Source organism: Lepisma saccharinum, chromosome 26 (genome assembly GCF_977018435.1).
Source record: "Lepisma saccharinum chromosome 26, izLepSacc3.1, whole genome shotgun sequence".
NCBI classification, from domain to species: Eukaryota; Metazoa; Arthropoda; class Insecta; order Zygentoma; family Lepismatidae; genus Lepisma; species Lepisma saccharinum.
Genome location: NC_139254.1, coordinates 24,199,899 through 24,225,836, shown reverse-complemented (window position 1 = coordinate 24,225,836; position 25,938 = coordinate 24,199,899). Strand labels below are relative to the sequence as shown.

General features: G+C 39.4%; 1 protein-coding gene across 2 annotated transcripts in view; it reads left to right on the top strand.

Annotated features, from left to right (window-relative positions):
• The window catches only part of LOC145979567 (peroxisomal leader peptide-processing protease), a 606,981-nt gene extending 594,250 nt beyond the window's left edge, over positions 1 to 12,731 (top strand). For both annotated transcript variants that reach the window (XM_083112540.1, XM_083112539.1), the window contains one exon: positions 12,513 to 12,731. In XM_083112540.1, the coding sequence (XP_082968666.1) occupies positions 12,513 to 12,613 (101 nt within the window). In that variant the 3' untranslated portion in view covers positions 12,614 to 12,731. The remainder of the gene's footprint in view (positions 1 to 12,512) is intronic.
• The last annotated feature ends 13,207 nt before the right edge of the window (positions 12,732 to 25,938 follow it).

Below are 25,938 nucleotides of genomic sequence, written 5' to 3'. Positions count from 1 at the left end.
AATATGTTACAACACGTACACCACTAAAAGTCAAATTGAGCTTACCTACTATTTACAGAAGATGTTCGAAATGAGCCCCATTCACTTCTTGGCAGTAGAACAGACGAGTATGAAATGCACGTCGCACTTTGCTGAACGTGTCTGCTGAAATGTCTCTACAGGCTGCTATTATTCTTTGTTGCAGATCAGCAAGACTACTAGGTTCTGCTTTGTACACAAAAGATTTAAGGTGTCCCCAAAGGAAAAAATCGTTCGGAGAAATATCAGGCGATCTCGCATTCCATTCGATGGGACCACGACGGCCAATCCACCTATTGGGATAATGTTCGTTCAAGTACTCACGTACGTCCCGGCTGTAGTGTGCAGGACATCCATGTTGCTGAAAAATAATATTGACCGCATCAAATTCAGGCACACCGTTGACATCGACTGAGTTTTCTACAACGTCCGTTACCAAGGGATCCACTGTGTCACGTAGAATTTGCAGTTACAGATTACCGTTTAAATTGCCATTAAGAAATAGGGGTCCAATTATGTGGTTTCCTAAAATACCTGCCCACACATTAACCTTTTCAGGTCTTTGCGTATGGCCTTCCCTCACAACATGGGGATTAACATCTGCCCATACTCAAACATTGTGTTTATTAACACAGCCATTTAGGAGAAAAGAACTTTCGTCACTGAAACAGATGTTGTGTAAGAAGTTCTCGTTGTTAGCAATCCTGTCGCAAAACTCAATTCGTCTATCGAAATCATCATCTCCTAGTTCTTGCTTTATCTGCATTTTGTAAGGATGAAATTTGTGTAATTTTAATAACTTACTGACAGAACTCCGTGGAATGTTACTTGCTTCTTCTGTTTGTCTGAGATACGTTTCAGGGTTTACAGTCACGCGTCCTATAACTTCCAACACTGTTGCCTCATCGATGTGAGGTCCTAATGGACGTCGTCTGTCATCGACGCTTTCCGTTTCACGGAATTTTTTCACAAGGTCTGAAACATACTTATGGTCAATACTAGGGCGTTGGGGATACAATTCGTTAAATCGTCTAACAGTGGCACGGTAGTTTCTGCCACATTCACCGAAAAGAAAGATAATTTCCACTTTGTCTGCGCCAGAACGCGCCCTTCCGGCACCATTCATTTTTCTCGTCGTTGCAAACACTTTAACCACCAATACACACACACAAACAGAACCACGGTAACGGAAGATACAGGGAACACGTTAGTAGAACACAGTGTGTACGACACTACAACTCTTCTACGTCCAGTATTTCAAAGTCACTTCGAAGTTTTGCCGGTCTGTTTGCTTACGAGAACACAAGCAGAATGGTCCTGTTGAATCTTCATCGCGGTAGTAACACTGATTACTTGGTCTGCTTCGATACTCCGTCTGCATTCTCCTTCAAACAAGTGAATGGGGCTCATTTCGAACATCTTCTGTAAATAGTAGGTAAGCTAAATTTGACTTTTAGTGGTGTACGTGTTGTAACATATTTTAACCCCCCATTTGCCTTCAGTTGACATTGTACATGTAACTACGTGCCTCCTTCACCATTTGCCTTGAGTTGCGATTGTGCATGTCGGTCCGTGTCCTCCTGGTAGCAATCTCAGGGGGCGCGATTATATGCGGTTTTGTGAACGGACGCTTACCATTTCATGGGGAGGGGGGGGAGGGTGTACGTATTTGTAGACACTGCTAGGATATATCCGAATCATGCTACAGTGTAGGAACATTTTTCCAGCTCCCACTGTTGTCTAGGATTACTACTGTAGGAGTTAGTGTTGTCCACGGGACGAGACGGGACAGGCTTTTAAAAATTCGAGACGAGACGAGATTGACCATGTGTCATGAGACAAACGAATATTTTCAAGACGAGACAGCATTTCCACGAGACTTCCACGAGACGAGACAGGCCAAAGTCTCGTCTCGTGGGCAACACTAGTAGGAGTTGGAGTCCTGTCCAATGCTGGTCATGTTCCACATTTGATTTCACGCCATTGTCAATTGAAGCTACGTAGAGACCCCGGATTTGCTGTATTATTGTTGAAGACCTTACAAACGACATATTCTTCGACCCCCCTTGCTATTTGAAAAATTGAGTCGACCCCAGCCTACCCCCTTGTGGTGGGCCCGAGTAGGGAATGGTTGGCCTCAAAACGTTTCTCCCTGAACATCATGGAATACGTGTTTCGCCATTTCTTCCTATTTACAGCCGTTCTCACAATACCCTGGTTGGGGTGAGACTTTATGGACACCCTGTATAGTGCGGTCGTGGGAGAGGAAGGGACAGTTTTTGCGGAACAGTTAATATGGACTGTTGATGGAGAATTGCGAGGGACAGTTTTGTGATAGTTGCGATGAACAGTTATTATAGACAGTTTGTGGTAGACGGTTACGATAGATAGTTTGGTGATGGACAAGGCAGAAACGATTGCAGTTTAGGAAACACATGCATGTGTGTGTGTGAGAGAGAGAGAGAGAGTGAGCAAGAGCCCTAGACAGGACAACACCGCACCAGGTATGTGTTTCCAAGGGTTACATAACATAGTAGAATAAATTAATGAAAATGGTTTCGGCGTAGTGTTCTTTTGGCGGTGCTAATTAGGATGGTCATTCAACAAGGGCTGTCCTAATTAACATCGTACAATGCTCATCTCCGTGGCCTCTGAGCAACCGACTCCCAAAATCCCAGAGGGAATTATGAAACATCCTGTATTTACCACTTGTTCTATAGTGCTTTCAATGTTACAATCAAGTACAAACACAGGAACTGTTTCCAGCGTGAAATGTTTCTTTCCTGCCTTCGGAAAACAGTATCGCACCGTATGAAATGGATTATATGATAGGTCTGTATTGCTACTACAACTATTTTCGTCGTCTTCTTCTTCTAAGAGGACCAAACCCAACTTACCTAACCTTACCACCACAGATTATTTACTACCCCAAAAAGCTACCAGCCAATGGGAATGCTTGAAAAGGTTGTAGCAGCAATCACTACCTCTTGCCGACACCTTTTACCAGCACCAAGACCGACCACTCCTCCGAGGCGTTAGACGTTCCAACTTTAACCTTGAAATCCTTTGGAATAAAATGTTCTAGAAGGATAATGTCCTGGATCAGCTGTTAGCAGTTTGTGGTCTCGCTACTATCAATACAAAATTGAATGAACTGGATCAAAACCTACCAACCACAATTTGTAAGAAAACAAATAAGTAAGTAAAATTGAATAAAGCTTTCTTATCTCGCAACTCCGAACTGACCATGACAACACGAACACTGAAACGCACTGAATTCCACTGTAACATACGAACTAGATTAAGGGTAGAGGAATAAAGAAGTCTCAAGACTTTGACGCAACAATGCCCTTGTTTTTGTCTTCTGCAGCTCTCGTGTAGACGCTTTGGCGCAACAATGTGTATAAACTTTCTCTTTCTCCCTCTTCCCACTTAAACGACTCATATTTCACGATCATGTGTCTTCAAAATATTATTGTGAGATTTAATTGTTTGGTTTTCACTAACAAACTTCTTCGATCGGCAGATGCATACCAAAGTAAAATTTAAAAAAAATATCTAAATTTCGTCATTCAGGTAGATAAAAAAGTTTGTCCGGGAGGGTTGGCAAGCCTACGTGGCGGAGTTGTTATTCCAGCGAACTACCACGCTAAGGGTCCCGGGTTCGAATCCCGGCCTGGGCTTGAATGTCCTTTGTGAGTCCTCGTCTTCGCGATTAGCCAAAACTGGATGAAATGCGACGCTAAACAAACAAAAATAAAATCGAATTAAACCAACCACTTGCGCCCACCGGATGAAAGAACTCTGCTGTCGGAGAGGGTCGCTTTGGGCGAGAGAATAGTTAGCCCTGTGCTGAGTTTGATTTGCTTGTTGTTGAAGAGCTTGCAGACCTTGGGGAGGGGAAACAATCGTTCCCATCAGGACTTACAAACCGTAAGTTCATTGTTTTGCCCGGACAGTGTGTTCCAACTTCTATAGGTTAACGAAAGTGAAGTGAAAGATGGAAGAGGAGCAGGACTAAGATTTTTGTTCCTGGGTCTGTAGTTCAGGTGCCCTATATAATCACAATTACAATTAATAAGCCATTAATTTATATTATAACACCATTAAGCCTTGTTTCCATGATATGAAAGCATTTTAGGTGTAAGTACAGTTGTCAAGGGAAAGCCACCTGCTAGAATGTTCCAGAACAACTTTCTAATAGTCTGGAGGGGAGTAATGTTTGTGTATATATATCGTATTGTTTTTGTACCTTGTTACATTTGTACTTGGTGCAGAGTCTGAAGAAGATCTTGCTAGAAGGTTGAAACGTTACGTTTAGTTTATGTTTTTAATAAAATAAATTACTGCCTTGGTCAACATATTTACTTTTTCTTTTTTTAATTTATATGTTTCGTATTATTACTTAGGAGCAACAATAAGCTTAAAATCAAGAATTATGGGATGTTAATGACAGTCTCTAAATTAGTGATTATTTTCGTTTTCAATGTGCCACTGGTGCGATGTTCAGTATATTTAATTACAATGTGTGTTCAATATCAAACTCTTATTTTACATATCGAAGTGGTAATTTTTAATCGTATTCAATAACATTCTCTACCATAATTCTCTTTTGTTTACTTTTGATTGAATGTTGTGATGCTTTAGTGAATTTACGTGCTTTCATATACAGCGTGTCCATAAATATACTGTCATACTTTAAAGTGGTATTACGTTGCTTTGGATAATCGTATTTAAATTAAATTGGTGACATTTGAAAGAAAAACTCAAATATTTTATTTTACAACTCATAGACATTGAATGTGGCCCCCACGAGTGGCCCTGCAGACATCAAGGCGATATTCCCATTCATGCCACACACGCTCCAACATGGACCGGATTGCAGAAGTGATGCGAATTTGCAGTTCTTGCAGGTTTTGAGGCAATGAGGGTACATAGACACAACCTTTTATGTAACCCCATAAAAAAAGTCACAGACCGTCAAGTCAGGTGACCTCGACTTCAATCCGCACGCTGAACCTTCACCAAACTCTGCGTGGAATGATATTCTAAAACACACCAACTACGTTGTTAAATCTTCTGTAATAACAACACAATTTTAAAGGAAAACGTTCACATGTAACGTGCCTGCCTGCTAAATATCCAACAATGAACCCGCATCGTCCATTGTTGTCAGGAGTGAATTTATTTCAGTTTCTATGTTTGAACTCGTTCATTGTTGTCCATTGCTGACATTGGTGTCCATTGTTGACATGCACAAAAATATTTGAGTTTTTCTTTCAAATTTCACCAATTTCATTTAAATACGATTATCCAAAGCGACGTAATACCACTTTAAAGTATGACAGTATATATATGGACACGGTGTATTATAAAATAATATTTTCACGTCATAATATCATTCTGTATTCATATTAACTATTTTTGACTGAAATATTTGAACAGCGTGTCCGGCTTAGAGCTATAAAAAAAAGAAACGGTCCCAAAATCTGTTCGATCAAGAATTTTTTGGGAATGAAGGTGCATCCTGATGCACAATAACTTGCCATTACACATCACAGAATGAGAGACACTGACTCCGTCACTGTCACTAACAACGTCAATACACTTGGACTAGAGTCACGGACTTCAATTCGACAAATGATAACACCAGTGGCGAAGCGTGACATTTTTACGTAGTCATCGCAAGATTTCCCAAACGTCACGGTCAATCTTTCAGCGGTGTGTGTGTGTGGGGGGGGGGGGGGGTGCAATATATATCTGCGATAAACGCCAAGATCATTGCCAATTCAATGTAAAAGCTCATACCACAGACCTTAAGAATACAAAAAAAAACATAATTCTATCCCATACGATGAGAATTATTAAATATGATCGAAACTGAAATGAAAACACCTCAATTGTCGCGTTTTAAGGTATAAGAACTTTTATGGTCCGCCGTCAATTGTTGTTTTGATAATGAAAAGCAGATTTCATGTCGTTCAATGTGTGCATATTCTCTTAACAAGTCTAAATAGCAGACATTCGCAGTGGTGTGCCCGTGTACTTTTTTTTAGTCATTCCTGAATTCCTCATTTTGCCAGCCTTTCCTGCCTTTCACGTTCTTTATTATTATTATTATTATTATTATAAAGATTATTGAGCCTAAGCAGGGATTATGACCCCTCACTAACCACTGCTTGATCACGCCACTGGACACTCGGAAGAATCTTGATGACTCCAGACCCAGACAAACCCTGCCGTGGCTGTAAGCATGAGGATGGGGCTGAAAACAAGGCCTGTTATGACCCAGACCTTCAAGAGTGGGGGGAAAGTAGAGGTTGTTGGACTGCCTGTTCGGAAGCGTTCGGCCATGGTTCGGTTGTTCTTGACACCGTCAAAGACGATAAATTCGCACCTCTTCTGCGATGAGCTGGGGCTTCTAACACCATTGCCTTCAATAGGAAACTTGGCGGGAGGGTTCGGCGCGAGGGGCAGTACTGGGCCATCATTTCGACGCGCTAAGATTAGCGAATCTCTTGCGTATTTCGAGCGTTTCATGCTGTCGCTTGGCTTATTTCGCATAAATATGCGAGTATGCTGACTTATTATTTTTACTTCTTCTCTAAAATATATAAAATGCAATATTTTTATTACTTTGCTTGGTCATCGCCGTATCTCCCGATGACCGGACGCCTCGCCTCGCCGAAAACACAGAACACCTTCTGTTGTGGAGTCCACTCCGCCATGTTTGTTTACTGTTCCCATCATAGGCGTAGCTAGAACTTTATATTTGGGTGTGCACAAAGGAAAAAATGAGGTCTTGTACCTTTTTAATAGCATATTTTGCAACACCTTCACTTGGCTCTTTAACTGCACTGATGTTTGTAAAGGAATATGAATTCACTAAATGACAGGGGTGAAAATTTCTGAATAGGTATATGTAGTAGAAAAAAACTCAAATTGCATAGAAATTACACACACACACAAAATGTTCATAAATGTTACAAACAAATACATCAAAGTACACGTCATCTCTAACAAGAGACGTCTGTCAAAAGGTACAATGTTCTTAAACCGATCAATAACTTCATTTACATCAATAGACCAAACTTTATCCTGTTCCACAAATAGCAAGAGCAGGGCTTCCAATCTATCCAGCTTCTGAGTTGCTCTTAATTTAGTTTTAACTTGGGAAAGCTTGGAGAAAGCTGTCTCTCACACGTGCAGCTTGTCACATGTATAGAAGAAAGGCGCTGCAGTACAGAGTACAATGCAGTAAATATCTTCCTTCTCCAATGACATCAAAAAATCGAAAAACTACAGACACTCGTTTCATCAGCGATAATGCACACGTTTGTACCAAGTAATGACATTTTCAACTTCTTATAAACTGCCGCTTATTTTCTCTCTAATTGAAATATCTGTCTTTAATTCTCTTTGATAAAGTAGCCCATTAGGGTGTGCCTAGGCACACCTGGCACACCCCGTAGCTACGCCTATTGTTCCCATGCGCATGCGCGCGACACCGTTTCGTGTTTTTCGTAAATTGCAACACATGGCAGTACCGTACATATACGGATTTTGACTGTGTCAGGTATTCGTAAACTGTAGTGCATATTCCTTTAAGTATAGCTATAAGCCGGACACACTTGGTTTAGAAATTGAGTATTTTTGGATATAAAGTCAGAAAAAATCAGATTACTTGTTTAATTGGAAGCACCAGGGTTCTTAAATTTGCAATAAACTGCACACGCACATTATTTTTACATGACGCGGGGCCTCGGGCGAGTGCCCGAGTTGCCCCTCCCGACTGTCCGGTTATAAATTATAGATACTCGAGTTTGGATTTCAATTAGAAATTAAATAGTAGACCTTCATACGAACGGGTTACATAAAAATGTAACATATTCAATTCTGCATTAATCTATGCTAACCAATTTATTTAAAATTCTGAAAATTAAGAATTGTGTTTGAAACCTTTCTGCCTGCACCATAATAAAATTCCATCACGATCAGATCTCCCATTCTTTATTTATAGAATTTCCAAGAGAGCGATTGTTTGCAAAACTTTTTAAAAAAGGCACTTTTTTATTCTCACGATGATAAAAAAATAGAAGGCATACTCGACAAAAAATTGTTAGCATAGATTAACGCAGAATTGATAAATTTTGATGTAACTCGTTTTTATGTAGGTCTACTGGTTATTTTTTAATTGGAGTCCAAACTAGAGTATATGTAATTTTTAATTCGATCTGGAGGGTGAGGATGCAATCCGGTCTGCTCTAATGGACCGTTTCCTATTAGAATCAGCACAATCGTTCTACGGATGGCACCACTGTGATATAGGTGGCGTTTTAAGACCGCTTCCTCATTCGCAGAAATTCTCCTACGGCGTATTCTGCTCTGTGGGCGTGGGTCGAAGCCCCTTTGCCGATTCCAGCAGCAGGGGGGCATCAGCCCCACAATGGCCCCCAATCAAAACTCTTTCATTTCTTCCAAGATGCTTCCTTTTGAAGACCCGCGAATAACATATGCTGCAAGATCTTACTTAATCCCTGCTCCGCGGGGGTCCAGCGTCTCCTTTTACAGTCACCGCGGTGGATGATGACACATTTTTTCCCTTCCGACTCGTGGGCGCATGCCCCTTCCTCCCCTCCACGAGCGTGCACGTGTACGGATCGGTGGGAAACTTTTTATTCGCGGCTTTTTTGTTTGTGCCGCGTGCATTTCTGGGAGTCTTTGCAAACTGCGGAAGCCTTTTGTTGCAGATCTCTATCTTTGGAGGACTCACCCATGGGGGGTCGCTGATGATGTTCCAGTCAGCATCTGGCAACATTTGATAAACACTTTATTTGTTCATTGCCTTTTGTATAGTTAAGATTCTGCACAGGATCTAATCGACAAATTGATTTCACGGTGTTTACTTTCTATCACTTATCTTGAAATTCGAGAGGAAGTCGACACAAATTTTGAAAATCAAAAAGAGAAAGAGAAGTCGAAGATAGGCGGAGTTTAGTCCGTTCAATTTGGGGAGGGGGGGGGGATAGCCGGGGCTAAACTACAGCGCCTTGAATAACGTAGTGTGGAAAACGACCCAAGAAACTGGTTCCCCGAGACGATGACAAGTAGATGGCAGTGCGATCGACCCCGGTGCTAATTTTGTTATGAAAGTAATGCGGCTTAGTTAGTTTTTGGAATATATTGTGTAGATTTGTTTCTCTAGAAAGGCGGTAAGCGAATTGATGGAAACAGTTATATTTGTGGAGTGATTTGCAGTCACGAAATGGCATTAATTTACACAGAAAAGTAACATAAATATGTTTTATGTGCAACGCAACACGAGCATCGCATGTGAGGCTGGACGTCAAACGTTGGATTGTGTACACAAGTTTATTTTTGTATACTAATAAAATTGAAATAGTGTCATGAAGGAGAAAAATGCAATAATATCAGCACAATTTTCAAATACGTGCCTTCCCCAAAATTCTGTGGGTACCGTGAGGTTTTCTTTAAGCGAAGGAATGGACAAACTTTCATTAAATGTCAAACTGTTCTTTGGCTTTTTTGCACTTGATCCACACATTTCTCTGCATTTTCTCTTTCTAGGAACAGTTTTTGTGAAATAATTTGGCAGATTTGGAAACTTCGTAGGCACTGCATCCTTTGTTAATAATATCCTCCCCCTTGGCAATCTTACCTCCTTACCATTTATTACGTGAACATAATCTCTGAGAATGCATTGTTCATCGAAATGCAATTCACAAACACCAGCTGTGTCATAGAGTTCCTTGTCAGCTCTGGGAATTGCACGATTCCACTCGGCTAATTTATCTTTTTGTTTGGGAACACTATATACAGAAATACCCTTTTCTTTACTTGAACGATATCCACTAGAACAACCAGGCACAAAACGGTGGCGACAGTTTCCAGACATGGTGAAAATATAACTCAACCAACGCGTTGTTTACATTTTTCCAGTAAGCGGGAAACGAAAGTGTCATATTTCACGCTTGCGAGTTTTTGGGCGGTAAGTTGGACAACACGCGAGTGGATGTAAAACAATCTTTGAAAAATAAACGAGTATTGTCTGTGTGAATTTCACCGGGGTCAACACCAGCGCCTCTAGCGGATCATTTTCGAGTGGAACCAGCGAGAGAGGGCAGAACCATGCCGTTTTCCACACCACGTTATTCTAGGCGCTGTAGCTAAACTGAATGCAACTCCAACTGGCGGCTGGGAAACAGCAAATCGGCGATCAGTTGAATTTTCTTCGATCATTAGATCATCTTTTCAGGTGGTTGCCAGCTCGGGATGCAAGTTGCAAACTCATGGCCCAATATAATCGATGCCAGGCCCCCGTACCTGCCCGTGGCCCGGCGGTTGAGAAACACTGTCCTGTGGGGCCATAACCCCATTTGACACAGTATTCCTTAAAAAAATAACGTCAAAGACAGGAAAAGATGGCAAAATGAGGACTGACCACCAAAAATAGTATGCGTAACCCCACTCCCTGCCGAAAATCGTGGGCACGCCACTCTTTATCTCGGACACATTTTTAAAAATCAACTCGCCAGAAGTTTTTATCATTTAGTATTAGAGACTGAAGTAAAGCACCTTTAACACGATCAAATAAATCATGAACAAGTCCTTGAATTGAACGCTTAAAAGGAAATGATGTCAGAGACGACGCCATTTTTCTCATTGGATCCAAGGTTCGGCCAAAGAATTTCCATTTAGGAATGTTTCTAATTAACGCGTATTTATATCCTCAGGATATTCTAGAACGTTGCGCAGATAAACGATTTATAAATATTGCTAGTAGTTCGACTCCTCTTATTCAAGACACATTCCCTCTCGCGCCTTAGAGAGATTAAAAATTACCAAGAAATCGCTCTATACGTGTGGCGATACCTTTGCTGTGCAGCTTCCAAATGCTGACAATGTCTCTACATAGTGCTCAAGTTTGCTGTGACAATACTGAAAGCTCAAGAAAAGTTTACGGTCAGTATTATCAACAACAGGATTACAGAACATTCTCCGTCTTGCCTTGATAAGTATTTCTCTCCTTAAATTATCGTCACATTATTCAAGAAGCCAAAATCCTAATTTTATCTGATGTAAACAAAAATATTTCCGGAAGGTGTGGAGGGGGGGGGGTCGAGCCCCCTGATTCCCACCTTGGATACGCGCTATTAACAATAACAGGGTTATAGAACATTCTTCGCCTTGCCTCGATAATTATTTCTCCTTAAATTATCGTCACATTATTCAAGAAGACAAGAACCTAATTTTATCTAGTGTAAACTGAAAAATTTCCTTTCCTGGGGAGGGGGGGGGGGATCGAGCCATCTGATTCCCACCTTGGATACGCGCTAGTAACAATAACAGGGTTATAGAACATTCTCCGTCTTTCCTCGATAATTATTTCTCTCAAATTATCATCACATTATTCAAGAAGCCTAAATCCCAATTTTATGTAGTGTAAACAGAAAAATTTCCTAAAGGGGGGGGTCGAACCCCCTGATTTCCACCTTGGATACGCACTATTAACAATAACAGGAATACAGAACATTCTCCGTATTGCCTCGATAATTATTTCTCTCCTCAAAATATCGTCACATTATCTTATTTCACACCACAAGGAACCAAAAACCTCATTTTATCTAGTGTAAACCGAAAACTTTCGGGGGGGGGCCTCGAGCCCCCTAAGCCCCCCCTTGGATATTTCCCATATTGGACCAAGTATCTATCAGTATAAAAAATGGAAGCAAATCTGTGACTAAGAAGCAACTTTTTGTTTTTCAATTGGGTGATTTCCTGTGGAATGACCCAATAGCAAGAATTTAAATTTCCTTAATTTATGTATGACGAAACTTTGCATTTTTTAAATTTCACTACAACTGAGAATCAGTTGCGATTAGATTGTGAAAAACTTTGGAAGATTATCTAAAAATCTTATATAGAAGTCCTAGTTTTCACTTTTCTGTATAACTTCTTGAAGAATGTTTTGTCGGTCTACTACAGTCTACACTGGCAGTCTATAGATGATTTTTAACTTGACATGTCATATACTGTTGCCTTAAAATATTGTCCAATTGTGTCTTGTGAAGTAGATTCTGAGTACAAAAATATTCTTGCCAAGAACATGAGTTTCAAGGTGAAAATTTGAGATATAATGTAATCTTGGGCTATCATGATCTGTAAGGAATGCCAATTTTCTTTGAGCTTTCAAAAAACAGGAGTATAAACAAGAGTGTATGGAAGAATTGAGGATTGTAATTTTTACATATTTACTACATGTTAAATCTTATGAGCTGAAAAAAGAATGAATACTCACTGTTTTTGCGGAAACTGAAAGAAAACATTTTAAAAAACTTAAGATGTATTTCTAAAATGCATATTTTGCACCTTTTTAGTACATATTTGAGATATTTTAAGTGCATTGCTATCCGTTCCCTGCAAATGACCAACTCCTTGTTGTTGCTTTCACTTGATACTTTTTATCGTTTCAGACATCGACTGCTTGAAGAACCTTGAATTGAAGGATGAAAGTTCCCAGAGGCTATGGAAATTGGAAACACCTCGTGACACAGGACTACCAAATAAGCTATAGTCAATTTAGAGTGCTGTTAAATACTTTTGCAAGGAGTAAATGTACATACATTCAAAGCTATTATACTCTTTAATTTCGAAATGCCATTGTCTTTGGAAGCATGGCAGCTGTCATCAGGATTATGTACCCCCCAAATTTTTGAAGGGGGTACTGTATCCCTAAATCAGTAAATCGAGTTGTACGCCTGCCCCCTTTTGGTAATTTTACAGCAGACGCAAGGTGCTACTGTTAAAAACCTATATTCAATTCGCCCAATAAAAAAAGTGTATATTGTTTATAACGTAAAAGCATTATCTTACTTACCACAGAAATTCAAACCATTGTAAACTTATTCTACTGCATTGTGCTTGCTACTAGTTAGTTTATTGGCCTATGTTATTGGAAACCTCTTTAAGGAGATGAAAATTGATTAAAATGTGTGTGGAACGATGGAATCAGAATTGCTCTCAGAAAATCATGCCGCAGACGAATGTTCCTTTGCGTATGGGGGGTACACTTTTCTAAAGAAGAGGTCACGTCGAATCGAAGATAAGATACAAATCTTCATCAGAAGAGTATATGACTGACCACATTTTCTTTTGAATATTTAAAATGGAATTTTCCGAAACGAAATACTTACAAGAACGAGACGAGACATGACAGACCAACTTGGGGGTACAATGTACTACTCATCCAAATTTTTCATAACTTTGTAAGAGGGTGTTCGGAAAACTATACTTAAACCTATATATTAAGAGATTTTTTGAAAATATAGTCCTAATTAGCCTATCTGAGCATGAAGTGAATCTAGAATAAATGTTAATAACTTCAGAGTGGAAACCGAAAGAAAAATAAGCACAAACAAGAACGAGAAGGACCTCACCACACAGGAGACGAGATGAGGCTGTGACAATTCTCAACTCATTGCATCGCAATTATCATTCCTATGTGAAATGACATATTTCCTAGACATTTAAACAGGGTGTAATGTGCGATTTTATCAGCGAGGGGAGTGACTTATTTTTAGCTATGTATTAGGTATACTTATAATTGGACATTAATTGCTTAAAATCTAATTTTGATATCGAATGCAACACAAACATAACGTTATTTTAAGTTAAACCCTAAAGTCAAACTGTAAGAAAATTACATTAGTCAGATGAATGCACGAGATAAATGAGACTCGCTGCAGGTTCTATTGGTAGATTTTGGATTGGATTCACAAGGTCATTGAGTGAGATGGGAATGTTTGATTGATTTATTTTACTTCGCATTTGTGCCACTTTTGGCTAATCGCAAAGATGAGGATGAGTGATGATATGATGAAATTGATGGACACTCACAAATAACACCCATGCGCATGCGGGATTCGAACGTGGGACCTCTGGCGTCATAGCGCACTATTCTAACCCCTCCGCCACGGAGGCCGGCGAGGTGGGAATCTGTTTTGGATTTTCTTTGCAGATGCGAAAATCTTTAACTGTGACGAGCACATGCTTTTGTTTACATTAAAGTTTACCATTTCACATAAACGAGAAATGACATGTCACCCTAAAACACACGCATGTATCTGCATTTATTACCACTACATACGAAAATCTTCATATTGTTCACCAAAGATTGAAAAGAAAAAAAACAACTTTTGAACGTGTGGCTTTCCTTGCTTCCTCTGAGATCTAAAGGATTTCGATTTTGTATACGTAATAATAGTACTTTCAGTGCTTGAAGAGTGTCATTAGGTACAGCTAATTATATTCACTGCGCGTTTTGTGCTTCTTGGCTAATTTGCAAAGATGGGGATGAGTGATGAAATTCACAAACAACCAAGCCCGAGCGGAATTCGAACCCGGGACCCCTGGCGTCGCAGCGCGATGTGCTAACCACTCAGCCACAGGGTCCGGCTAAATGCTTCGTAAAATGTTTCACAAATGATTCAAATTTATACTTCTTACGAGTTGATTGGCAGCGGCGTGCATTCAGGATACGCAAGGTACGCACTGCGTACCCACAACACAGTAAGAAAAAATAAAAAAAAAATCGTCTTCCCCGAACATGAAAATTCAACAATTATCGCTCCGAAAGCAGTTCCACTGCAAGAAATTCCGATTTCCGCACGAACACGCTGCTGCCTTCCTGAAGGCAGTCCCGAATGATCCCGATTGTGACTTCGGCACCCACCCGATCCGCGTTGCCGATTTCCGCAGAAAGACGCTGTTTCTTCTGCTTGGTACCCTAGAAATTCGGAAGGTAACCCCATTGGCTCATATCAGCCTCGACCACGTGTTTGGGTCTGCCCGCGCCTACCCTCTCTCCCACTTCTTTCCCGGTTCTAAGCATCGAGGGTACCCAAGATTTTGACAGCTTATGCAGTGTTGACAGTAGTCAACATATTTTTTTTCTGGAATGCTTAGCTTACTAGCATTTAGCAGCCACGCGTAGATAGATCACTGTTGGGTTGCAATAAAAATACATTATAAAAAATGATGCAGGAATCAGACAGGAGGGCAAGAATATGTAGTGGTGGAAGATCATATTTAATATACGCGTAAACTATCACTTATAAAATATTTATGTGAGGTTAAAGTTACACTAGCAAGTTTTTTTTTCGTATAGGGAGGTGAGGACCAGAATGGACTGTCACTGTGTTGAGGGGAAAATATGTGAACAATTTGCAAGTTTCGCACAATTCTCAGAGTATGAAAGTATCTGTTTATCTCCTTTCGGGATCAACATTTCCTTTGAGTTCCATAGCATGGGTGTTGATTGTTGACCCGACGATATGAATGAATGACAAAAGAAAAACATAATAAAACACAATGCTTACAATGGGATCCCTCCCACCAGACATTGCAAAGTGATGTACGGTAGTTTAGCTTTTGAAGTGTTCTGGGATGTATGCTGACGTATTTTCTACTTGTCCTTAATTATCTCCCTTCTACAAAATACTTTGTCGACTGGCAACTCCGATTCATTCGTCCACAAGAACGCGTGGTTTTCGGGCATAGCGGGACCGGACACAACGTACCGCGTGAGGTTGTCTTTTGCTTTCTTCTGTCGTGCGAAATTTGCAGCGAGTGCTTCGTTCATATTATTTACATTACAGGATCTCTATTGTTTGTCGGTGCTGTGAAGTGATAAAATAGGGGGACCGGGAGTTATTGATGACATACTGGAGAAGGGATTTTCGGAATTTACGAAAAAAGTGTAAACTATCCGAAATGGAAGGTCTGTTCCTGATTTGGAAAAATTGTTTCAGGTAGGAGTTGTGAAGGATAGTAAGCAGTATATTAGGCATTTTGATTTTTGAGAAGAAGAAAAAATATCTCTACAGAGTGATTGACTGAGTAGAAAAACAGTGAAACTTTATTGTTGGCCTTATTCGTTGGTTTCCTCTGCGAAAGGTGTGAAATAGTAGAGTATACTGAGATTTATGAAATATATTACATGAAATTTGAAAGGACGGAAAATGATTGAGCCATTTCCTTCCCGTTCAATGTTCATCGCACTGCATGAAGGAAATAAACAAAGGTGAATTGTTGGAATCTACGTAGCTACTATCAGAATATATTTGCAAATATAAAATATCATACATATATTTTACCTCGTTACATTTGGATATTGATACAAGGATGAGAAATTTCCCATTATAATATTGTAGAAAAAAGTTATTTTCTGAATAACATGATGGCCAGGGAGGGGGGGGGGGTTCTGGCCCCCATAATTCATTTCGGTTGGCCTATGTTGCGTACCCTAGTTTAAATGTCACCGCACGCCACTGTTGATTGGGAACCATCTCAACTCAGTTTTTTTTCCTTTGTTAATGCAATGCCCCATAGATGTCTGAGAAAATGCCAAATACATGGCTTCTCAAAGGAATTGGATGTGGTACACATCTGTCATTAATTGTTTAAATATATTTTTATGCGTAGCTATGGGACTTTAAAGTTAGAATGAACTGAACTGAACTGAAGTGGAACTCTATATATTCAGCAATGTGGTTTCTATATCCAGTGTGTGGGAGATCATTATTCCTGGTTGGTGTGGTTCAAGATCCTCCTCACCCTCTATAACCTCAACCTGCATTAAAATGAATAGATGTATCTTTGTTCGCAATTTTCACATTTCGAACTCCACATTTCCGTTAAATCCAAATAAACCCAGAACGAGGTCCAGAGCGTTATATGTTTCAGAATTGTTATCTGGTTTTAAACTCTGTTCTTTTGTGTTTTTTTTTAAGAAAAACAAATTCTAAGAAAAACAAAGAAAAAATATTTATGCAAATTTTGCATTAAATAACAGGACTTTCGTGTGTGCTGTTCTAAAATAAATTTTTCCTATGGCTAGGTATCAAAGACGTATTTAGGGGCGGTCCGGACCCCCCTGAAAGATTTACCAAGTAGTAAAAGTAAATAATCAAAATATAATTGTTTAGCATTTATTATACACATCTAAATATCTCGAAAAGTACGCATCTGGTCAAAAAAAAGTTCTGAATGAAATTTGTTCGTCTCGAAGGGGCTCATCCAATGATGCCAAACTCCACCCCACCCCACCTCCTGGGGGTGGGGCGAGGAGCAACTGTAAATTCTCAAATGGGAACCCCCTTTTTTATTGCAGATTCGGATTCTCCAGACAAAAATACGCAGGTTTTGTCTGAAACTTTTTTTTGGATTTGTGATAGATGGCGCTGTAATCGCAAAAAGTAAGATTTTGCGCAATTCTCGAGAAATACACTGTCCTCGTCGTCAGGCTTCGTGGCAGATATTGCCGTGTCTTTTTGACCAGGAGACAAGATGTAAATGGTTTGTATGATAAAACATGCGGTCCTGAAACATGCTTGGCAATCTGTTAAAACGAGGTTTACCAATTATAAAACTGTAAAATGTTGAAGAAAGGGAATTAGAGGAAAGATGGGTAAAGATGTTAAAAAAATGGAGGAAGATAAAAACAAATAGGCTTTAATGTAACGAAAGAAATGACACGAGCGTTCATGATGATAGAGGAGTTCCGAAGCGGAGGGATTAAGTAATAATTCAGGAGTAGCGGGGAAAAGGAGGGGGAGAGGAAGGAAACAAGTGGGCTGGGCCAGTACCAGCCATCGGCAGCACATCAGCAGCGCCTCAGCAATACAACATTAGCTGTCAAGACGACTAACTCGACGATCCATTCCGCGGAAGTGAGATTGTTTATTTTCACATGGTCAAAGGTTTTTACGAAGCTTTGAAATCTTCAACGTTTTACAGTTTTATAAGTGATTAACAACGTTGTGAACAGATTGCCGAGCATGTTTCAAAACCGCATGTTTTCTCCTAAAGACCATTTGACCTTGTCTCCTAGTCAAACGGACACGGCATAATCTGCCAGGAAGCCTGACGAAGAGAACGGAAGTAGTGTTTTTCTTCCTTGACTCCATTAGTGGTTATAATGCAGGCTATAACGGTGCAAGAGAATATTGAAATGGTGTACATTTATGGAGAAAGTGGCAGGAATATCAATGATGCTGTGATTCTTTATGCTCAACGTTTTCTAGACCGGGTGCGATTGCACGCTTCTTTTCGCAGAGTTGTTCAACAGTTCTCCATCGAGGGAACTGTACAACCAAAAAAAAAAAAAAAAAGGAATCGCTGGAGAAAATAATGAAATTGCGGTATTAGCTGGAGTGGCTCAGAACCCCCAAGTTAGTAATCGACAAATAAGTCGTGAATCGGGAATTTCGCAGACTATTGTGTGCCAAATACTGAAGCGTAGAAAATGTCATGCGTTTCATGTTTCGTTACATCAAGAAATTCATGGCGATGCTTTTCAGAACCGAGTGGCATTCTGTTAATGGGCGCTTCAGCAAATACAAGGAGACCCCAATTTCTTTACTCGAGTTTTGTTCTCTGACGAGTCGATTTTTACAAACCACGGTACGATTAATCGACACAACATGCATTATTGGAATGTCGAAAATCCGCATAGGTTACGCCAAGTTGAACATCAGCGCCCTTGGAATGTAAATGTTTGGTGTGGAATAATTGGCGATAAACTTATTGGTCCATATTTTATCGATGGGAACATAAATGGTGAGAAATATCGAAACTTCTTGCAGAACGAACTTCCAGTATTGCTTGCAGACCTTCCCTTAGACGTGCGACAAACAATTTGGTTTCAACATGACGGTTGTCCAGCACATTATTCCGTTGCAGCACGGGAAGTATTAGATCGAGTGTACAACCGTCGCCAGATCTTACTTCGCCTAACTTTTGTTTGTGGGGCTACGTGAAGAGTGAAGTTGATCATGAACTGCCAACAACACGTGAGAACATGATTGAGCGAATCACCAATGCATGTCGAAAGATTACACCGGGCACGCTTCTCAGTTGTGTCCAATCATTCCAAGTGCAGATAAATCAGTGTATTGAAGTGGGTGGTGACATTTTCGAGCACTTATTGTAAAATGATTATTAAAAACAAGCACCCCGATGGTGAGAGGCGAGGGGACTCACCTTAAAAAAGCACCCCGATGGGGACAAAATACTGGTACGTCCACGTCGTTGTTCCTGGGTTATGCTAAATGCAGTTTCTTATCAAAATTCAACATGCCTCACGTCATTTTACGATTAAAAGTGCATTTTTTACCATTTTCGCAATATTTCATTTTTGCGATTACAGCGCCATCTATCACAAATCCAAAAAAAAGTTTCAGACAAAACCTACGTATTTTTGTCTGGAGAATCCGAATCTGCAATAAAAATTGGGGGGTTCCCATTTGGATTTTACAGTTGCCCCTCGCCCCACCCCCAGGAGGTGGGGTGGGAGGATTAGTTTGGCATCATTGGATGAGCCCCTTCGTGATGAACAAATTTCATTCAGAACTTTTTTTTGATCAGATGCATACTTTTCGAGATATTTCTATGTGTCAAGCTAAAAAACTCACCCAGTATAATCAATCGATGGTTATTGGAAGGTAAGTAATTTGGCTCATACGGCTTTGAAGGGTTCCAAAGATTTATGCACATAATATCCATAAAATATTAATCAGGAACTTTACTTTTCATTAATTGGATCCAACTCCTTTTTTTTTTATTCAATAAATATTCAATTATATTTCTATTTGACATTAAATTCCTTGTTAGGACAGTTGTTTTTATGCAAATCTTGGCTAACTATACACGTAAGTTAGATAATGAATATGTTTTGTTATATCTCTATTATTTTACTATATTTTACCTATTCATGTAATATAATAACAATATTAATTAATTTACATATTTAATTCATATTTTAATTCAATTAAATGCAATTCTTTTTCTTCTTATTATTATTATTGCGACATTTTGTTGGACCCCCGAAATGTATTTCTGGCAGGGTGGCGACAGACCTGGAAAACCGGGAAAAGTCAGGGAATTTGAGGTGTCAAAAAAAGTCAGGGAATTTTGTCTTCATTGATCTTTTTTTTTTAATATTTATTTATTTAAAGATATCGTTATGGAACTCTGCACGGGAACAGGAAATCTCGTTGATAAGTTTCGGCTTCAACTTTTAGTCAACACAACCACGGCGCCAGAAACCAGTGATGGCAGGAAGAAAGAAAGAGAGAAAGAGAGAGAGAGAGAGAGAGAGAGAGAGAGAGAAATTTCTGTCGGCGGGAATTTTAAATTCGAACACTCTTTGAAGGAAAATTGTTATAACTTGGGCACTATGGGAACAACCTACTTCGGATAACTTTTGTTTCGCAGCTAAAACATCAGCGCATGCAACCGTGTACAATTCAGAACACCGGACCGAGGAAGGTGGGCTTGGAGAGGCACGTCCCCCGAATTTCAATGGAAAAAACATAAAAATCTGGAGTTTGCCCCCTCTTCTCTAACTATTTTGGTGAGAAGGCGCGAAATTTAGAATTCTTTTCAAAGAATGGACATTTCTCAAGAGAACGAAACATGTTTCATGTTCTTGGGTGCCATACAAGTTGAATAATAAGCCAAAATGTGGTTTTTTAAATTGTTTTGTTTTTTTTACGAAAAATAGGTAATTTGCATTTTTGGAGGAAAATTGTTATAACTCGGGCACTATGGGAGCAATCTACTTCGAATAACTTTTGTTTTTTAGCTAAAACATCAGAGCATGCAACCGTGTACAATTCAGAACGAGGAAGTGGGGTTTGGGGGCGCGAACACCGAATTTCAATGAAAAAAAACATAAAAATCTGGAGTTTGCTCCCCTCTTTTCCCGCTATTTTGGGGAGAAGGCGCAAACCTTAGTATTCTCTTCAAAGAATGGACGTTTCCAAAGAGATTGAAACATGTTTCATGTTCCTGGGTGCCATACAAGTTGAATAATGAGCCAAAATGTGAAACTCTGTTCGGAAATGTGGCATGGATATGTTGCGGAGAGGGGGGAGGTTGGTCATCAATATGAATTTCCCAGGCTTGCTCCAGACCTGTGTCAGAGTTTCCACCCAAACCACGGCCGTAGACAGGAAAAATTTTCGGGGGGGGGGGGGTTCATTCATAATTGTTCCCAGGGCGTTGCCAGAAATTTGAATAATAGAAATAATAATAATAATAATTGTACAATAATAATTAAAATTTCATAATAATAAAACAATTTTATTCCATAATAATAAACCTAATAATAATAATTATTATATTATTGTTATATCCTTGAGGGAGCTTACTCAATCCAGCAGATGAGTGAATATCCAGCATAAGTTTATTTTTGTTTTTTTTTACGTTTCATACAGTGTCAGTGTGTACTGAAATGCACAATTATTTTACTTCGTCATTAAACTTTAGATACCTTCAAGAAAAAACTTTAAAAGTTAGATGGAAATTTTAGTCATAAAGTTTTTGTTGTTTGACTTTAAAATTAAATTTTTGGAATTTTGAAAAGTGTGGAACCAGTTATTCTCTTTAAAAGCTTAGCCTGGTGCATGGATTGTAACCTCAATCGCGAACGTAATGCGCTACGAATCTGGAGGTACTAGGTTTGAACTCCTATTAAGGGGGATTTATTTTCGACTTTATCGGACGGGGAATTTAAAAGCTGGAAAGGGAATTTTCGGACAATCATAAAGGAATCTTCAGTGTATATTCCTTGTGACGCAGGAACAACACTGGAAAGATGACAGCAGAAGTGATAATGGAGGGGCCGCGGGTGGGCTGCGATTCCGAGAATAAATCCTGTTTCACTCAACTTTAAGAATTCCAAATGTATGAAAATTCTAGCTCGATCGTTTCAACATTGTCTCCTTGTATTTTTGTGATGCTTCGAAAAAAAATTGAAAATTTGTTACAGATTTTGGTTTCTGAACATCCATTAATCCAACATGTCAGAAGTTTCGGGGGGGGGGTTTGAACCCTAGAAACCCCCCCTCTAAATACGGCCATGACCCAAACATAAGAGTATGAAGGTCCAAAAAGCACATTCATTTCGTAATCAGCACCATGATACCATATGGTATCATCGGGCCAGTACGACCTTACTCTGAAGATACCATATGGTATCATCGGGGGAGTAAAGGTTAAGTATCTAAATATTACGTGGAAAATGCATTGAATTATCATTTTTTCTTGTCCGTATGAGAGTAGTAAGGGGACTTGTCAACAGATGGAGGGGATAAAAGCGGGTGGCGCCGTCTGATAGTTGTCGGACGTCGTAGTAAGGCATTTTCTTGGGCAAACTGAAGGAACATTGAAACAAATAGGTTCCATTGATACATACGATTTTTGTCGAATGTTGCCACCCGACAAAGTATCTCACTACAACATGCGACAGAAATTTCATGGACTGCAACATCCAACAAAAATCGCATGCATAAACAAGAAGAGCTTTAGACTGCAAATATGCTGCTGGAATTTTATTACTCTTCTGGCTCACTTCACCTTATTGAATGTAACCGTGCTTAAGAAGGTTTTCTTACATCATCCTGACGTATTACTGGTTTCGCACAAGTTAACATACGTTTACAATGACATTGCACTATTCTTAGATATCAAGAAGAATCCAACTAAACGGGATATATATTGAATACTATCACGAAAATGTGAAAAATAAATCTGCATTGGTGAACGTTATAAAAATTGGCAAGTGCATTCTCCCAACCTCAAATTTACTGCAACACTAGTATTGCAATGAAATTAACGCCACTCTCTGTCCTGTCTGTTTAAACTCGTGAGAGATGGTCATTAATCTCTTACTGAGTAAGGTTAATGTCCAATATTATGAAATAAAGTAGAGGAAAGGAGCTAAATATGGCATACCATTTACATTTTGGTTCATACGCCAGTCAGATTTATTTCCAAGTGTGTGCAATGTACATAAATAGTTATAGTATTGAATGTTGTGTAACTATTGATAATAGTAGTCACATCGGACAACACAATTAGTCATGATATACGAAAAATACAAACACTGCACAATTTCAGACATGGCAAGTAGGTTACTAATATGGCATACTTGTAACTTCTGTGAACAAAACAGTTTTAGAACCTGATAAACATAACCACATTGCGTTACAGAATATTAGAAAACAGTACGGTCTATGTCAGTGTTTTCAAGTTGTGATAGTCTCTGCCATAGACCTAATAGAACTTATTCCTAGTCTATTGACAAAGGTCACACACATAGCATTCTTTCTTTGATCAAGCACACTTCACGTGGGCCCACAAACAACACAACATACACATAATCCACTGTTCACCATGAACATGGTTTGAAAATTTCCCATCGCAGAACATACTGCTAAAATTAGAGCTAGATGAATCATCCCTAATGCTCATAACGTCATCTTCCTCCTCGGAATCTGGTGATTGCTGGTCGACGTACTTCATTTTCTTTTTCTTGTTTTTTACTGCCGCAAGAGGAGTCTGCACAGATTTCTCTACTTCCATAGGACTAATCATTTGCGCCAATTGAAGTTTCTTCTTTGTTGACTTAGCAGGTTCCTTATTTAGTGAAATTTCCAATGTGTTTTTGTATGGGGAAGATGTAAGAACAGCTGAGGAACCAGCCTTCCTTCCACGACTTCCAGCACTTTTCACCATTTTGGGAATGGAGAGATGTTCCATGGTGTTACCCTCGATGTTGAAGGTCCTGCCTCATCCGTTGCTTTCTGGGATGAAGTGTTGATGTCTGTAGTCAAATCTTCAGCAGAAGCCTCCATCTCGGCATTTATAAATTCATCGGCAAAAATGTTGGGGTTGTGAGGATAAATCCCCGTTACCTTAAATCCATTCACAGCAATTGCCCCTGTTTGAACTTTTAAGTATGCATTTCCCAAATAGTTCTGCAATATCAAAGTTGTTTAGGGGGCGTGAATTGATCTCATCCAGAGGCGGATTTCTTCACTGTGTCTTGCTTTCAGTGGACTCATAAAACTCCTATCTAAAGGTTGAAGTTGATGCGACGCATGTGGAGGAAGGCATACAATGCAAACATGATTCTCTCTTGCCAATAGCAACACCTGCCACTTGCCGTTTACCTGGGGAACTCTCGACTGCACTATGCTTAACCCAGTTTCATCAACGTTAAATATTCTGTCTGGTCCATAGTTTTACTTTTCCATCTCTTCTCCTAACATGTTGAAAAATTTGTTCACATTTTCTCTATTGAATCCCAGGGTTCGGTGATATGATGTTGCTGTAGGTTTTTGGAAAGACAATATTTCTTTGTGCCTCTTTAGAAATAGATTCAACCAACCTTTCCCTGCACAGTACTTCAAAAATAGGTGTTTCAGTCCATTTTGTACAGCCAGCTGGTATGCCATCTGCTGCACATCTCTTCTCGTGAGACGAAAAAATTGTTTCTCATGTTCAACAGGTAGCTAACTAACTCTTCGTCAAGTCTTGTGCCTAGCACTACTTTCCTACCAAGCTTCTGCGTAACAGAATCTGCAATCGGCAAATCAGAGTGAACTAACCTGTGTAATGTTGTGTGGGGTACAGGAATGCTTTCAGGAAGCCCATTACTTTATTCCTGCAATATGCTATTGCTCGACTCATGTTGTCATGGTCCCACTGCTTCCTTTCGGGTGGCATGTCTGAAAGAAGAATACAGACCCTATAGAACCTCCACTAGCATGTTTAGGTAGCTGTTATCGTTCCATTATAGAGGTTAACGTTCGATTTTCTTTCATATTCCTTTGTAGGCAGTGTGTGGCGGTTCCCTATTAATGTGGCTGCCTGCATCAATTAGGCCCACGGGTCGTTCTATAGTTTCACTGTAGCATTTTTCTACCTAAAACTGCGCAATACTCTCTCTACTTCTCTTGTGATTGAACAACGGGCAAAAACGGTTCTTTCATATGCCGACGTTAACCTTTACAGTGGGACGAGTACAACTTGCTTTGTATCTGGTATGGTCTGTTACAGGAAATTATTTATTTATTTCATTTTTAAACAAAACAAGTAGTTGATATTTATTACCTACACTAATGGATACATTTATTTATTATTATTTTATACTTAATGTCACTTTTCTTAGTGTTTGTCATGAAAATAATTAATGTATTCCTACAAATGAACATTGAATAGTAGAATACAAATATGGCATACTACTATGCCATATTTGTAGCCTCGCCATTTTTGATTTCCTGATCGAAATTTTATTGAACCCTGGCAGCACACATAAAAAACAACTATGCTTATTTGTGCTTCAAACAATAGCCTTTTAAGTGCACACACGGTTATTGCCACTTTGTTGCAACCAAATAAACTGCCGATGGAAATACAACTTACCTTAAAACTTCTGAAATCTTCGAAAAACAAACAAGGTTCTCCTGTCTCACAATACACGTGCGGTGCTCAACGCGATAACACTCACAATGGAAAGACCTTCCAAGGGTTCGTTCCAGGAAACACCAACAGAGGGTAGTAGTTACCAGCAGAGATAATGCACCATGCCAAATTAGTACCCCTATGCCATATATCTCTCCTTTCCTCTACTAATAATAAATACATAAATATTTTAATATCATATCTACTCGAATCATTCAATCATAAAAACAAATCACTTTCTTCAAGAATTGACTTTTCTCTGCCAGGCCTGCTAAATTTTCACTTTCCATCTACTGATTTATACAAGGGGTGGCCAGAAAGTAATTTCCTATTAGTAGGGACATTGACTTTTTGCAAACGCCAAAACCGTGAAAAATTGTAATTACTGCGAAGTTACGTTTAGGAATGTGCAGTGATGTCTGGACACATTTTTCGCCCCTTCGAAATATTGAAATAATGCGAGTTTGGCATAAAATGCGAATTGTTGGCATTTTTAGCGATTGTTTTTAAAGAAATGTCCTAAAACAACCAAAAATTCCATGAAATCCAACATTCTTGTATTTTCTAGGCCATGTTTGTGTACATAGA